This window comes from Cetorhinus maximus, chromosome 12 (genome assembly GCF_964194155.1).
Source record: "Cetorhinus maximus chromosome 12, sCetMax3.hap1.1, whole genome shotgun sequence".
NCBI classification, from domain to species: Eukaryota; Metazoa; Chordata; class Chondrichthyes; order Lamniformes; family Cetorhinidae; genus Cetorhinus; species Cetorhinus maximus.
The window spans coordinates 69,682,466-69,698,606 of record NC_135890.1 but is presented as its reverse complement, the minus strand read 5'-3'; the positions used below and the strand labels follow the sequence as shown (position 1 = coordinate 69,698,606).

At 47.1% G+C, this 16,141-nt stretch overlaps 1 protein-coding gene across 3 annotated transcripts in view; it reads left to right on the top strand.

Annotated features, from left to right (window-relative positions):
• Positions 1-10,786: 10,786 nt before the first annotated feature.
• cabin1 (calcineurin binding protein 1) overlaps positions 10,787-16,141 on the top strand; it is a 528,604-nt gene continuing 523,249 nt past the window's right edge. The window contains exon 1 of one of the 3 annotated variants that reach the window (XM_078553837.1): positions 10,787-11,393. In XM_078553837.1, the coding sequence (XP_078409963.1) occupies positions 11,391-11,393 (3 nt within the window). In that variant the 5' untranslated portion in view covers positions 10,787-11,390. Of the gene's footprint in view, positions 11,394-11,773; positions 12,305-16,141 lie in introns of those variants that run through there. The other 2 variants (XM_078553836.1, XM_078553835.1) reach the window with 2 other exon arrangements.

Below are 16,141 nucleotides of genomic sequence, written 5' to 3'. Positions count from 1 at the left end.
GGAATGGCAGCTGTGAAGCTTGCAAAATTTTTCACACTTGTCAGCATCGAGCACTCTCAGGTGAGATTAAATACAAAGTAGTTATACTCTGAGGGCAGGTACATCACCGTTTACTTGTACAGTACAGTATAGACCCCACTACACTATCTTGTGAAGTGTTGAGAGGCCAGATACATTATCTATCAGTTGCAGAGTTAGGCTCACTCTGCAGTGCTTAAGCAAATGTTTTATGCTTACTGAAAAGCACTTATCAAAGTCACAAATTACATCCTATGTGACTGTGACAAGGGTAAACTTTCCGTCCTTTTCCTTCTGTACCTGAGTGCAGTCTTTGACATGGTTGACCACACCATACTCCTCCAAACCCTCTCCACTGTTGTCCAGCTGGATGGGACTGTACTCGCCTGGTTATATTCTTATCCATCTAATCATATCCAGAGAATCACTTGCAATGGCTTCCCTCAAAGATCTATTCTTGGCCTCCTCCTATTTCTCACCTACATGCTGCTTCTTGGTGACACTATCCAAAGGCATTCACATGTTTACTGATGACATCGAACTCGCCACGATCTCTCTTGACTCCTCCATTGTTGCTAAATTAGCAGGTTGTTTATTTGATAACCTCTTATGTTGAGCATCACTGGTTTTAATCATTCCACCATTGGTGGCCGTGACTTCAGTTGCCAAGGCCTGAAGCTCTGGAATATCCTCCCTACACCCCTCCATCTCTCTATCTTTCTGTCCTCCTTTAAAACACCCCTTAAAAGCCACCTCAGTGACCATGGCTTTTGGTCATCTGACCAAACATCTCCTTATGTGCCTCAGGTATCAGACTTTGTTTAATAATGTTCCTGTGAAGCACCTTAGGATGTATTATTACATTAAAGGTGCTATATAAGTGTAAGTTGTTATTGCTATCAACTGTTCTGTTCAGACACAAATGTCTGGCACAGTGTATGAAGTCTCATGATGGAGTCATACACATACTTCCAACAGGGTCACCGGGCAGTGAGTATGAACAGGAACCCCAGCTAACTATTCTCTCCCTGGCTGTGGGATACTGTGACCAACTGCAGTATCCCTTGTGCCAACCTGGCTAACTGAGCACGGACTCGGCCTCCCTGGTTCAGCAACCCTAGGCATAGTGTGGGATGTGAAACTCATTTGACTGTCAAAGTCCATCCTCCAGGTATCTATCCAATTGCCTTTTCACTGCATTTGATTCTAAACCTTGTTGACAGCTTATTCCAAACATTTCTTAAATTTAAACAGTTTCCAAACTTAAACAAAGCCAATTACATAGCTGTGAGAGGAGAACTGGCTAAGATTAATTGGGTAAATAGGCTAAAAGGTATGTGGTGGCCTAGACAAATAGGGAACCCACTTAGTACTAAAAGGGTTAATGGAGAAATTGAATTAAATGCCTAGGTCTAAGAGAAAAGTACTGCAACCTTGAAGAACAATACCATCTTGTCTGACCACTGTTGTAGGAAGAGCCCTGAGACATTCCATGTTGTTCTTTCTCAGGCCGAATGTAATCAAAGTTGTGATAACCCAGTGCGTAGGCACCGCACCTGTTGTGGTGGGAATGGAAATGAACTAAAACATGGATTGGTCAGTTAACGTATGCAAATAAGTGGATTGAGATGTGCAAAATTTACCGATTGGCTGTAAAATGCTTTTAAGCAAGTGTTTGTGTATTCTGCTTTGAGACGGTACAATAGCTCTTGTTGTATTGTTCTCCCTTGTGCACGAGTAATAAATGGGGGTTTCTATGTATTAATGATGCCTTGGTGTGATTAATCTCCGACAGGTACGGAGGTTGATGAACAGTGGGAAACATTTAAAGAAACAATTGAAAATCTTCAACAAAAATACATTCCATCGAAGCACAAAAACTCAGCAAGAAAGACCCATCTGTGTCTCACTGAGGAGGTTAAGGATAGTATTAAAACAATTGCAAGTCTGAGGATTGGGAGTGTTTTAGAAACAAGCAGAGGGGGAAAAATTAGAGCATGAGAGTAAACCAGACAGGAATATAAAAACAGATTCTAAGAGCTTTTATAAGGATAAAAAGGAAGAGAGTAACTAAAGTAAATGTTGGCCCCTTGGAAGCAGAGACAGGAGAAATTATCATGGGGAGTGAGGAAATGGCACAGGTGTTGAACAAATACTTTGTATCATTCTTCACAATAGAAGACATAAGTTCCATACCACAAATAGACAGTAACCTAGGGGTTAAAATGAGTGAGGAAATTAGGGAAATTAATATCAGCAGAGATTAAGTATTGGAGAAAATTGAGGGACTAAAATCCCCAGGACCTGATGGCCTGACAGTTTGTTTCCGCTGGTCAGGGAATCTAAAGCACGGGGGCACAGTCTCAGAATAAGGGGCCGATCATTTAGGACTGAGATGCAGAAACATTTCTTCATTCAAAGGGTTGTGAATCTTTGGAATTCTCTACCCCACAGGGTTGTGGATGCTCCATCATTGAATACATTTAAGGCTGGGATAGACAGATTATTGTTCTCCCAGGAAATTAAGGGGAGCAGGCAGGAAAATGGAATTGAAGCCCAAAATCAGCCATGATCGTATTGAATAGTGGAGCAGGCTCAACAGGCCATGTGGACTCCTGCTCCTATTTCTTATGTTCTCACCATTTCAATAAACATATTCTTCCTAATAGCTGTTTTTAATTTTCTTTTCACTCAATTAACTTTTTATCATCTGACCTGGCTTACTTAAAATACCATTTAATATTTTATATATCTCACTATCAGAACGATGGAAGCAGAGAAGGTGAATGAGTTCAAAGGGGAATGGGATGGGCACTTAAAAGAAATACACTCACAGGGCTACAGGATTAGAACGAGGGAACGGTAATGATTGGGTTGCTCTACAGAGAGCTGGCATGGACTTGATGGGCCAAATTACCTTCTTCTGGGCCATAATGACTCTATGGCACAGAATGAAGGAACTGTAACTGCTGCCAGGATAATAGACAGTCACCTACAGGATGTGCTGCCTGTGGTAACACACCGGCTGCACCCCAAGGGAGTGAAATCCCTCTTTTCCTTCAGGAAAATGGCAGAGATCACATGAGGTGTACACAAGGTGATATGCAGTCAGTCAATGACAACCTGTCCCATGGGGGAGTCTGTAATCCATGGAAACCCTTGTGTTCAATCTACCTACTTGCTTCTGGCAATAGAAAATGAGATGAAGTTGTCCCCCTGTGTAGAGCCAGACGCATAAAAGTTAAGAGCCGCAGCCACAGGCTGTGCTTTGCTCTGAGGTTGGAGTTGGGACTGCAGCAGTTTGCAGATTTCAATCACCATCTCTTCAGTGAAGCAAAGATGTCTTGAGTATTGGTCGTTACTGAGGCTCAGAATTGCTCCCTAAAAACTCTCGGCAGATTTGGCCTCCTCCTCTTCTAGCAGCTTGTTCTGCTTTGTGTGACCTCTCTTCATTTTCCCAGTCATGCTCAATGCAACGTGGAAGGCCTACCAAGCCACTCAAATCTGGGGGTAGCATGTTTTAACATGAGCTGTTGAATCAACAAAAACTACCCCAGCATGAGCTCGACCGCACCCTGTAGACTAATGAAACTTTAACCAAATATATTGTTAAGAAATGGAGATAGTTTATTTAAGTTATATTGGGATTTGTAGGTGTTAGGAATGAGTTTTAGTTTTAAAGTTTAAATTTGATTTGTATTTCTATATTTGTGTGTTAAGAAAGATCAGATTGAGCTTTAGTTTAACTTTTAAAAGGTGCTTGCATTTCTAATGAGAGTTTAATGATTGTAAGCTAAGTTAGGCAAACAAGAGTTGAAAAAAAACAGTGCTGTTGCCTAGCAACAGGGGTCCAGAGAGGCAGGTCCCTCGCACAGATACACACACACAAGAGAAACAACAGTTTGATTTTTGGGAGCTGTTTGAGTTCAGTTGGTTTTGAAAGTAGCTGCCAGAGAGAGACTGGAGCAAAGGGGATACATAGCCAATCCCAAGCTAAGGAAAAGGCCCCAAAATCCAGGGGTATGGAATAGGGGAAAGTCCCGAGCAGACCTTCTAGTCAAAGGAAGGACAGGGACCTGGAAAAGGTCCTGTTACTGAAGTTGAGAGTGAGGGCAGAGAGAAAAGCTCCAAGCTTCAGATTTAAAGAGACAAAAGCTGCAGAAAGCAGATTTAAAGTGAGAACAGCTTGCAAGAGGCAAGAGGGTCCAAAGAGACAACTGAAGGTCTGTAATTCTTTGCTATGAGCATGTGAAGTAGTGCTACTGTTGATGGCTGAGTCGGTGAGAGACAGTGAGTGGAAGACAGCTCGAATGCATGCGGTGACCCAGGGAAGAGGGATATCAGAAGGAGAGTTTGAAACCATGGAGGTCAACTCTTGCGGAAGGCGTCTGACAGAAAGCGTTGGTTTAGGAGAAGATTCCAAGGCAAGTTGGAGAATGGAGATTGGAAACCTCATGTGAAAGACAGAATGCAATGAGATCGGTTGGCAAACGGTGTGACAAGCGTCTGGGGGAAATTGAGGAGAGATCCAAGGCATCTGGTTGAGGTGGCATCTGTCACTTGGTTTCACAATGTGACCTGACCACAGAGTGCCTATTGGTGCATGGACTCTGCACTTACTATGGACATTAGAGTATAAGGTAGCTTTTGTAACTTGTGTTATCCTTACAAATCTGTATATATCTGTAAAGGAATACTTGTACGTGAAGGACTATTGTAATACAGTTAATCTTTTCTTGTTGAATAAATGTTTTATTCTTTTGTTAAAAGTTCATCAGCTGACTTCAGTGACTCTGTTCAGTACCCCCTCTCCACATTTCTAAACAAACAAATAAAAGTTAGGATCTATCAAGCTGGGTTCCAGTCTGGGATCAGGCTTGTCCAGGGGTAACCTCAGCTGGGGATCATAACAATATGTAAGCTCTAAAACATGCACAATTGCACAATATTCAGAAGAAATAATCCAGCAACTAAACTGTAAATAATTGATAATTATGTTAAGTAATGTCAGGGGTGGAGGAGTGGGTCCGTCATGCCATTTAATGTTGTGTTCAGCTATGCAAGGTTATAACGGGGTGTCGGTTGGAGTGTGGCATCTGAAAATGGCAGTGCTTGTGTTAAATCAATGTTTCACAGTCACTGATGTCATAATCTGCTGCTTTGCATGTTTGTCGGCAGTTGTTAGGTGAAAAATCACATTGCCAAGATGGTGTTTGGCACTCTTCCCATTGGAGGTGTGTGCACACACATCTCAACATTCATTTTTAAGTGTTTGGAGGCTGCGTACTGCCTAAAGAGGGGCTGATGCAGCAACCACTTTCACCCCCACTCTGTCTACCAATGCACTGACTTGATTCCACTCTCCTGATAGCAGGTGTTAAAGCCACCTAAAACATCCCCCCTCCTCCCTTCTCCTACCCAGGGAAGTAGGGCATTAATCTCAAGGAGGATAGAATCTGGTCCCATCTACCGTCTCTGGTCTCCTCATCCAATTCTTACAGTGTTAAGGAAATGCTCAAAAGGGATTCCCAGTCTCCAAGATGTGTTGACTGCAGTAAAGTGCATCTTTACCAAATATGGAATGTCAAAAAACAATAATATAAAATGCTAAACACATGATTAAAACCAAGATTTAAAATCCCTCCAATCCCAGGATTCAAAATCCAATCCCAGGATTTAAAATCCCACCAGTCACTTGCCCACTTGACAAACAGCAGTTGATAAAATCCCACCACTCCTGACCCAGCCCACTGGGCGCTCCTAACCCTGCCCACTGGGAGCTCCTGACCCAGCCCACTGGGCGCTCCTGACCCAGCCCACTGGGAGCTCCTGACCCAGCCCACTGGGCGCTCCTGACCCAGCCCACTGGGAGCTCCTGACCCAGCCCACTGGGCGCTCCTGACCCAGCCCACTGGGCGCTCCTGACCCAGCCCACTGGGCGCTCCTGACCCAGCCCACTGGGCGCTCCTGAACCAGCCCACTGGGCGCTCCTGACCCAGCCCACTGGGCGCTCCTGACCCAGCCCACTGGAACTCATGACCCAGCCCACTGGGCGCTCCTGACCCAGCCCACTGGGCGCTCCTAACCCTGCCCACTGGGAGCTCCTGACCCAGCCCACTGGAACTCATGACCCAGCCCACTGGAACTCATGACCCAGCCCACTGGAACTCATGACCCAGCCCACTGGAATTCCTGACCCTGCCCACTGGAACTCATGACCCAGCCCACTGGGGGCTCCTGACCTAGCCCACTGGAACTCATGACCCAGCCCACTGGGGGCTCCTAACCCCATCCACTGGAGCTCATGACCCAGCCCACTGGAACTCATGACCCAGCCCACTGGAACTCATGACCCCGCCCACTGGAACTCATGACTGCTCCCACTGGAACTCGTGATCCTGCCCACTGGAACTCATGAGCCTGCTCACTGGAACTCGTGACCCAACCCACTGAAATTCATGACCCAGCCCACTGGAACTCATGACCATGCCCACTGTTACTCATGTCCCCGCCCACTGGGACTCATGACCCCACTCACCTGAACTCCTGACCCAGCCCAATGGAACTCCTGACCCCACCCACTGGGACTCATGACCCAGCCAACTGAAATTTATGACCCTGCCCACTGCAACTCATGATGCCGCCCACTGAAATGCATGATCCCACCCACTGGACCTCATAACGCCATCCACTGGTGTCTCCTGACCCCGCCCACTAGAGCCCCAGGCTCAACCACCAGAGCACCTGATGCCCCCCTCCAAAGGGACATCTGATCTCCGCTCACTGGAACTCATGACTCTGCCCACTGGTACTCCTGAGACTGCCCACTGGAGCTCCTGACTCCGCCCACTGAAGCTCCTGACCCCGCCCACTGGAGCTACTGACCGCCACCAGAGCATCTGATTCCCGCTGACTGGAACGTCTGATCCCCGCCCACTGGAGCTCCTGATTCCCCCACTGGAATAAAAACAAAAAATGCTGGAAAAGCAGGTTTGACAGCATCTGTGGAGAGAAACAGAGTTGACATTTCGAGACCGTATGACTCTTCTTCAGAGCTAAAGAGAAGTAGGAATGTGGTGAAATATATACTGTTTAAGGGGGGTGGGACAGGTGAAGCTGGATAGATCGCCAGTGATAGGTGGAGGCAAAGGAGAGATTGCAAAAGATGTCATAAACAAAAGGTCAAAGGGCTGTTAATAGTGGTGGTACTGGCTAAAGGTGGTGCTGATGATGACATTAAGAGTAGAAAGCAGAATGTGATAATGGCCGGACCAGAGTAAGCACTCTGGAAAGTGACAGATGGCCCTAGTGGGGGCAGGGATGGTAGTGGGAAAAAAGATCAAAAATAGGCTAAAAGCTGGGGATAAAACAATGAATAAAATGGAAATAAATTTTTAAAATAATAATAAAAATAAGTGGAATAAATAAAAATTAAAAAATAAAAATGAATATTTAAAAAGGGGAATCAAAAAGGGGGTGGGGATGGAGGAGAGAGTTCATGGTCTGAAGTTGTTGAACTCAATGTTAAGTCCGGAAGGCTGTAAAGTGCCTAAGCGGAAGATAAGGTGCTGTTCCTCCAGTTTGTGTTGGGCTTCACTGGAACATTGCAGCAGGCCAAGGACGGACATGTGGGCATGAGAGCAGGATGGGGTGGTGAAATGGCAAGCGACAGGAAGGTCTGGGTCATGTTTGCAGACAGACCGAAGGTATTCTGCAAAGCGGTCACCCAGTCTGCATAGAGGAGACCACACTGGGAGCAGCAAATGCAGTAGACCAATTTGAGGGAAGTGCAAGTGAAGTGCTTCTTCACTTGAAAGGAGTGTTTGGGCCCTTGGACGGTGAGGAGGGAGGAAGTAAAGGGGCAGGTGTTGCACCTTCTGCGATTGCATGGGAAGGTGCCGTGGGAGGGGGATGAGGTGTCGGGGTAATGGAGGAGTGGACCAGGGTGTCCTGGAGAGCCGCTGGGGGGGTAAAGGGAAGATGTGTTTGGTGGTGGCATCATGCTGGATTTGGCGGAAATGGCGGAGGATGATCCTTTGAATGCGGAGGCTGGTGGGGTGAAATTTGAGGACAAGGGGGATCCTATCATGGTTCTGGGAGGGAGGGGAAGGTGTGAGGGCAGATGCGCGGGAGATGAGTCGGACACGGTTAAGGGTCCTGTCAACCACCGTGGGTGGAAAACCTCAGTTAAGGAAGAAGGAAGAAATATCAGAAGCACTGTTTTGGAAAGTGGCATCATCAGGACAGATGCGACAGATGCGAAGGAACTGAGAAAATGGGATGCAGGGTGTGAGGAGTTGTAGTCGAGGTAGCCATGGGAGTCGGTGGGCTTGTAATGAATATTGGTGGACAGTCTATCACCAGAAATTGAGACAGAGAGGCCAGGGAAGGGAAGGCAAGTGTTGGGGATGGACCATGTGATGGAGGGGTGGAAATTGGAAGCAAAATTGATAAATTTTCAAGTGAAGCAGATTTGGTGACTGCTTTGTGGAACACCTTCGGTCTGTCCGCAAGCATGACCCAGACCTTCCTGTTGCTTGCCATTTCAACACACCACCCTGCTCTCATGCCCACATGTCTATCCTTGGCCTGCTGCAATGCTCCAGTGAAGCTCAATGCAAACTGGAGGAACAGCACCTCATCTTCCAATTAGGCACTTTACAGCCTTCCGGACATAACATTGAGTTCAACAACTTCAGACCATGAGCTCTCTCCTCCATCCTCAACCCTTTTTGATCCTCTTTTTTCAATATTCATTTTTATCTTTTAATTTTTATTTATTTATTCTACTTATTTTTTATTATTTTAAAAATTTATTTCCATTTTTATTCGTTGTTTTATCCCCAGCTTTTAGCCTATTTTCGATCTTTTTTCCCACCATGTCCCACCCCCACTAGAGCCATCTGTCACTTTCCAGAGTGCTTACCCTGGTCCGGCCATTATCACATTCTGCTTTCTACTCTTAATGTCACCATCAGCACCTCCTTTAGCCAGTACCACCACTATTAACAACCCTTTGACCTTTTGTTTATGACATCTTTGTCAATCTCTCCTTTGCCTCCACCTATTGCTGGCGCTCTATCCAGCTTCACTTGTTCCACCCCCTTAAACAGTATATATTTCACCACACTCCTACTTCTCTTTAGCTCTGATGAAGAGTCATATGGACTCGAAACGTTAACTTTGTCTTTCTCTCCACAGATGCCATCAGACCTGCTGAGTTTTTCCAGCATTTTTTGTTTTTCTTTCAGATTTCCAGCATCCGCTGTATTTTGCCTTTACTTGCCCACTGGAATTCCAGACTCCACCCACTGGAATTCCAGACTTCACCCACTGGAGTTGCAGACTCCGCCCACTGGGGGGGCTTCTGACCCCGCCCACTGGAATTACTGACTCCGCCCACTGGGGGGGGCTTCTGACCCCCCCTACTGGAATTCTTGACCCCACCCACTGGGGTTCTTGACTCCGCCCATTGGGTGGGCTCCTGCCCTGCCCACTGGAATTGCTGACTCCGCCCACTGGAGCTCATGACCCCGCCCACTGGAGCTCCTGCCCCACCCACTGGAATTCTTGACTCCGCCCACTGGGGGGTTCCTGACCCCACCCACTGGAGCGTCGCGCGGTTATTCAATTCCTGGCTAGGATGCGAGCCGTGAGACCTGATTGGATGTTTTACTTGAGCTCCAAGCCAGTAGCAAGACAGGTTATTGAGGTGTTGGGCAGAAGCCTGATGGCTGGTGAAAGGGGGAGGGCTAGAGGATATGAAGCGTTAATGTGCCAGAGGTGGGCCTGAGAGTGAGAGAGGTACCCCCTACTCTCCAGGGTGTGAGTGAGGGTCAGTCCCACACCCCCCCCAGGGTGTGAGTGAGGGTCAGTCCCACACCCCCCCCAGGGTGTGAGTGAGGGTCAGTCCCACACCCCCCCCAGGGTGTGAGTGAGGGTCAGTCCCACACCCCCCCCAGGGTGTGAGTGAGGGTCAGTCCCACACCCCCCTCCCCCCAGGGTGTGAGTGAGGGTCAATTCCCCCCCCACCCCTCCAGGGTGTGAGTGAGGGTCAATTCCCCCCCCCACCCCTCCAGGGTGTGAGTGAGGGTCAATTCCCCCCCCACCCCCTCCAGGGTGTGTGAGGGTCAATTCCCCCCACCCCCTCCAGGGTGTGTGAGGGTCAATTCCCCCCACCCCCTCCAGGGTGTGAGTGAGGGTCAATTCTCCCCCCCCCCCTCCAGGGTGTGAGTGAGGGTCAATTCTTCCCCCCCCCTCCAGGGTGAGTGTGAGGGTCAATTTCCCCCCCCCTCCAGGGTGTGAGTGAGGGTCAATTCCCCCCCCCCCACCTCCAGGGTGTGAGTGAGGGTCAATTCTCCCCCCCCTCCAGGGTGTGAGTGAGGGTCAATTCCCCCCCCCTTCCAGGGTGTGAGTGAGGGTCAATTCCCCCCCCCCCCTTCCAGGGTGTGAGTGAGGGTCAATTCCCCCCCCCCCCCCTTCCAGGGTGTGAGTGAGGGTCAATTCCCCCCCCCCCCTCCAGGGTGTGAGTGAGGGTCAATTCCCCCCCCCCTCCAGGGTGTGAGTGAGGGTCAATTCCCCCCCCCTTCCAGGGTGTGAGTGAGGGTCAATTCCCCCCCCCTTCCAGGGTGTGAGTGAGGGTCAATTCCCCCCCCTCCAGGGTGTGAGTGAGGGTCAATTCCCCCCCCCCTCCAGGGTGTGAGTGAGGGTCAATTCTCCCCCCCTCCAGGGTGTGAGTGAGGGTCAATTCTCCCCCCCTCCAGGGTGTGAGTGAGGGTCAATTCTCCCCCCCTCCAGGGTGTGAGTGAGGGTCAATTCTCCCCCCCTCCAGGGTGTGTGAGGGTCAATTCTCCCCCCCCTCCAGGGTGTGAGTGAGGGTCAATTCCCCCCCCCCTCCAGGGTGTGAGTGAGGGTCAATTCCCCTCCCCCCCCTCCCAGGATGTGAGTGAGGGTCCAATTCCCCCCTCCCCCCAGGGTGTCAGCGAGGGTCCAGTTCCCCCCCCAGGGTGTGTGAGGGTCCAGATTCTCTCCCCTCCCCCCCAGGGTGAGTGGGGGTCCAGATTCTCTCCCCTCCCCCCCAGGGTGTGAGTGGGGGTCCAGATTCTCCCCCCCGCCAAGGGCGTGAGTGAGGGTCCAGTCCGCCCCCCTTCCCCAGGGCGTGAGTGAGGGTCCAGTCCCACCCCCGCCCCCCCGGTCTTTCCTCCTGGGCCCTTCCCCCTGGGCCCGCTCTGCTGCCCCGGCCTCCCGCCCTAAGCTGACGCCGCCTGTCTAGGCGGTTCGGCGGCCGTATCTCTCTCCCTGCCCCTGAGCGTGTGAAGGCCGGAGTGAGGAGCAGCCTTTCCCCGCGGAACAGAACCCAGCAGCGGCGCAGGATGGTGAGTGAGGCCGGGGAAGGCAGCCGGCTGGCCGGCTTCCTGACTCGCTCCGGGGCTGGGCTCCTGAACTTGCCCAGTACGACAGGAGGTTTGTTGGGCAGGAGGTGCCATGTCTCTGTGCCAGGCAGTTAACTAGAACACCTTTACTGATGGAGTTTGAGGCGGCCTACTCCTTAAACCACTCAGTGCTGTGCTGGGAGTGTTTCTACAATGGAGCCGGGGTTGGATTCTAACCCAATGATGGTGCAGAAACGTGGGGAACTAAGATGATGCTTTTCCCAGAATACTGTTACTGTCCTCGGTGGTGGTGGGGATTGCAGTACTGGAAGCTACCATTAAAACAAGCTTGATCTGTCGTTGCAATGCACCTTTTAGACAGTGCATCGGTAATGAAGGAGATGGATAATGAATCTGGAAACAGGGGCTGATGATCCCATGGATTGCTTTGTCCAGGATAGTGTCAGTATTTTGGAGTGTTGCTATTGCACCATCATGACAAGTGACGACTCAAAGATAAACCGAAGGTGCTGGAAATTCTCAGGTCAGGCAGTATCTGGCGAGAGAAACAGAGTTAGTAATATTGCAGGTTGAGGATCCAGTCTCTTGGCTTGGGCTCTGTTGATGGTGGAGAGGCTTTGAGAGGTCGCTTGTCACAGAATAAGCAGTCTGTGTGCTGCTTTTGTGGCTATGGTGTTGATATGACTGGGCCAATGAAACCTTCTGATCAATGGTGATGCCCAAACTGTTGGTGGTGGTGCTGTTGAAGGTCAGAAGAAGATTGTTTGTAGACATGGCCATTATCTGGCAATGATGTGATCTGAATGTTATCTGCAACTTTCAGTCCAATCCTTAATGCTCTACTGTAGACTGGCATGGACTGCATCATTGTTGGAGGAATAGTGAATGGACTGGTCAGTGAAATTTTCTCTGCACTGTGAATGCTGTGAAATTGTAGAATATGTGAATGATTTTACTACAGTTAGATGGCGATAAAAGCAAAATACTGCAGATACTGGAAATCTAAAATAAAAACCGAAAATGCTGGAAAAACTCAGCAAGCCTGACAGCATCTGTGGAGACAGAAACAGAGTTAACGTTTCAAGTCCGTATGACTCTTCTTCAGAGTTGATGGCGAGTCTTTCTCTTCCTTCTGAAGTTATGACATGCTTAGTGTATGTTAATGCTGGTGGAGTGTTAAGATAATTGTTGTGCTGTTCACAGGATAATGTTTTGAGGCAACTGAAGATACAAAAGATAAATGTTGTCACTGGAGTTTGAGTAAGGATAAGCTTGAGGAATTTTCTAGCAACTGTACAGACGTTTTACACAATTTTATTGAAGTATAATGGTACTGAGTAAGATGATTTTACAGTTGTACCTTGTAAAGTTTTCTCTGAAAAGAGCAGTTGTTACCTTTTAAAAGAGTTCCTTTGAACTGGTAGGCCTCAACATTTTGGGCAGATTTACTCAATGTCCTTACTCAATGTTACCGCTCTCACCATGAAAAACTTCAAACAACTTTTTGGGTGTGATATCTTTGTATGTCTACTTGAGCCATGCAAGTCTCTATGCTTTATCTGGAGATAATGAGCTGCATTATGCTAGCTAAAGTAGAGGTGATGGCAGGTCTGTTTTATAGGTAAAAGCAAAATACTGCAGATGCTGGAAATCTAGAACAAAAACAAAAATACCTGGAAAAACTCAGCAGGTCTGACAGCATCTGTGGAGAGGGATACAGTTAACGTTTCGAGTCCGTATGACCCTTCATCAGAACTAAGACATATAGAAATGAGATGAAATATAAGCTGGTAGAAAGGGGGTGGGACAGGAGAGCTCGATAAGGGGCCAGTGATAGGCGGAGGCCGAGAAGTTTCAGACTCGAAATGTTGACTGTTTTATAGGTGATGTTTGCAGCAATACTCATGTCTGAATTTAGAGCTTCACACCAGAATTACATCAGATAACATTGGGTTTCTGTAATTTTTCCTATAGTCTTAGCTCAATGGTAGCACTTTTTTTTTGATTAGAAGGTGGGTTCATGCCTCACTCCAGGACTTGGGCCATGTAATCTAGGAGACACTAATTCATACTCATCCAAGGGGACAAACATGGCCTTAATGTAATGTTTCATTTAGAAGATGGCACCTCCAATGGTGGAATATCTCCTTGATACTGCACTGACTCGAGACTTTTGCATATCAGTATATTTTTGGAGTTGTCTTGGTCATTCTTCTCTCAATTCTTTCTAATACACCTATATTCTTTATGAACTAGAGTGTCTAAAACAATGCTGTACACTCCAGAACTGGGCTCATCATTAATCTCGTCCTGCTTTCTAATTGGAGTGTTTATTTTTGTTGTTGAGAATTTGTTTAAATAACATTTTGAATGTCATGCTTTCAATGTAGTGAGAATCCAGTGAGCTGGATCACTGTGTAACATTGTACTCAAGCTGGGTATTGGAAACATGCAGCAACCCATCTCTCTGCCTAAGATTCTTCAAGCCAATTACTGTTGAGAAATCCACACCATTTGCCTGAAAAGAGTCTCCTGTAGAGACACTGGGCTTAGTTGAGGGTGGCAAGAACCAAGCCCCTAAATGTGTACAGGAGAACTGCGTGTATTTTGTTAGCTAAAACTATATCTTGCCAACATTGTTCAGTTTCTTACTGCTTATTCAGCCAACATTACTATACTTTTAAAGTTTGCAGGGTTATCTTAGCTGATGATGGGAAAACCCCTCGTGGGTCTGGCCTTCCAGGAGCCATTAATGATCCAGGTTATCTCCCCATCTTTCAAGCTAGGACCTGCTTGGCTCAAGTGTCAGGTTACTGAGTTTACGGGATTGTCTTTCTTCCAACCTTCAATCCTAGTCATGTCCTCCTGAAGCTACCATGAGTCTGCTTATCTGCACCTGCCCAAGGAGAGTAGTCAGTTTTTTTATCATTTGACTACTGGCATGAGAGTTTGAGCTCTGGTTGGACAAATATCAGACACCAGAATCCCTTGTTTGCATCCGCAGTATTTTGCTTTTACCAGAATCCCTTGTTTGAGGCCTGAAAATGTTTGCCTTGCTGCCATCTTCCTTGGCAGAATATGGCAGACACACACTTACCTATTGTACACCCTGCCACAACTGGATACTGTTCAGGATTGAACCCTAGGTATATTCTGGTATCTGGTCTCAAGGTAATATCTTTGTGGATGTTGCATAGCTTCGTCATTAATTGACATTGCCTTCATTGCAATGGGAAGAATCTAAGCAGGGCGATGTGCTGTAATATGATGTATTAACTATATTAATATTTTAGACTTCCAAGCCAAACAAAAGATTGAGAGGAAACCTCAAAGGAGGAATGGCTATATAGCAACATTAATAACATTTTAGCTCATTTGGCTAGAGGTTGATGCAGAATGACACCAACAGCGAAGGCTCATCGCCATACTGGCTGTGGTAGTTCATGGAGGCCTGCACTCCTCACCTTGCCCCATGCTTGATGTGCAGTGGTGCCCCTCAATTGTCTCTCTAATGGAGAGAGATGCCTATGGTCCTTTGTGGACTGCCGCTAAATACCTAAATGACATTAGGAGATACAGGAAAGATTGCAACAGAGTGTTGGTGGTCAGAGTCGATAATTTTTTTTAATACATTACATACATGGGATATACAGCACAGAAACAGGCCATTCAGCCCAACCAGTTCTATTCCTCTCGAAACTTCTGTCTTTCCTCATCTAACTCGATTGGCGTAATCCTCAAATCCCTTTTCCCTTGTATGCTTATCTAGCTTTCTCTCAAGTGCATCTATAACTTATTCACTTCAACTGTGCCCTGTAGCAGCTAGTTCCACATTCTCACCACTCTTTGGATAAAGTAGTTTCTCCTGAATTCCATACTTGATTTCTTGATGACTATCTTATTTTGTTGGCCTATAGTTTTGCTCTGCTCCACAAGAAGAAATCTTTTGTCTACCTTCCCTGTCATAATTTCAAAGACCTCTGAAATTACCCCCTTGGCCTTCTCTTTTCAAGAGAAAAGGGACTCAGCCTGTTCATCTTCTCATAGGTATACCTGTATTTCTGGTATCATCCTTGTAAATCAGCTTTGCGTTCTCTCCACTGCCTCTATATCCTTTTTATGATATGGTGAGCTGTATTGTATGCAGTATCGAGGTGTGAGCAAGGTTTGATACTAGTTTAACTTTTCAATTTCATTTCTGTAGAAATGAAACTTACTGCTTAGTTTCCCTGGGTTCATGAACAGAAGAGCCAACATAGTTACGTGAGGAAGGAGTGGGAGAGTTAGCCTGAGGTTAGCTGGAGAAGATGGTGACTAAAGGGAAAAGCCTAGAGTCTGCCACCAAATTACTACATTTGAAATTGCAGTTCTGAGCAACTAGTTATATTGCCTTTGGTAGAAGGCTGACACATGTTACTTATTTGTACCTTTGCTTGGTTTGTAGCATGTGTTGCAGAATGTGGTATGTGGGAGACCAAGGCTGTATTTTTTCTGCTTTACATTTTGCTTTCCTGTGAAGTTTGAGGAGAAAAATCTAGCCCTAGAAAGGAAGAGAATAAATATCAGCCCTTCTAAAATCATGTTGCCAATTAGATTTCTTATTCTCCAGCAGATGTTTTGTGAATTAGAGCTGCAATGTATGAATGATATTGAAATGGCTAATGCATCCCCAGACCAGTGAGATGCATTATTGTGTAGTAACTTGCTCCTGCTTCTTTCATTTTATCCCC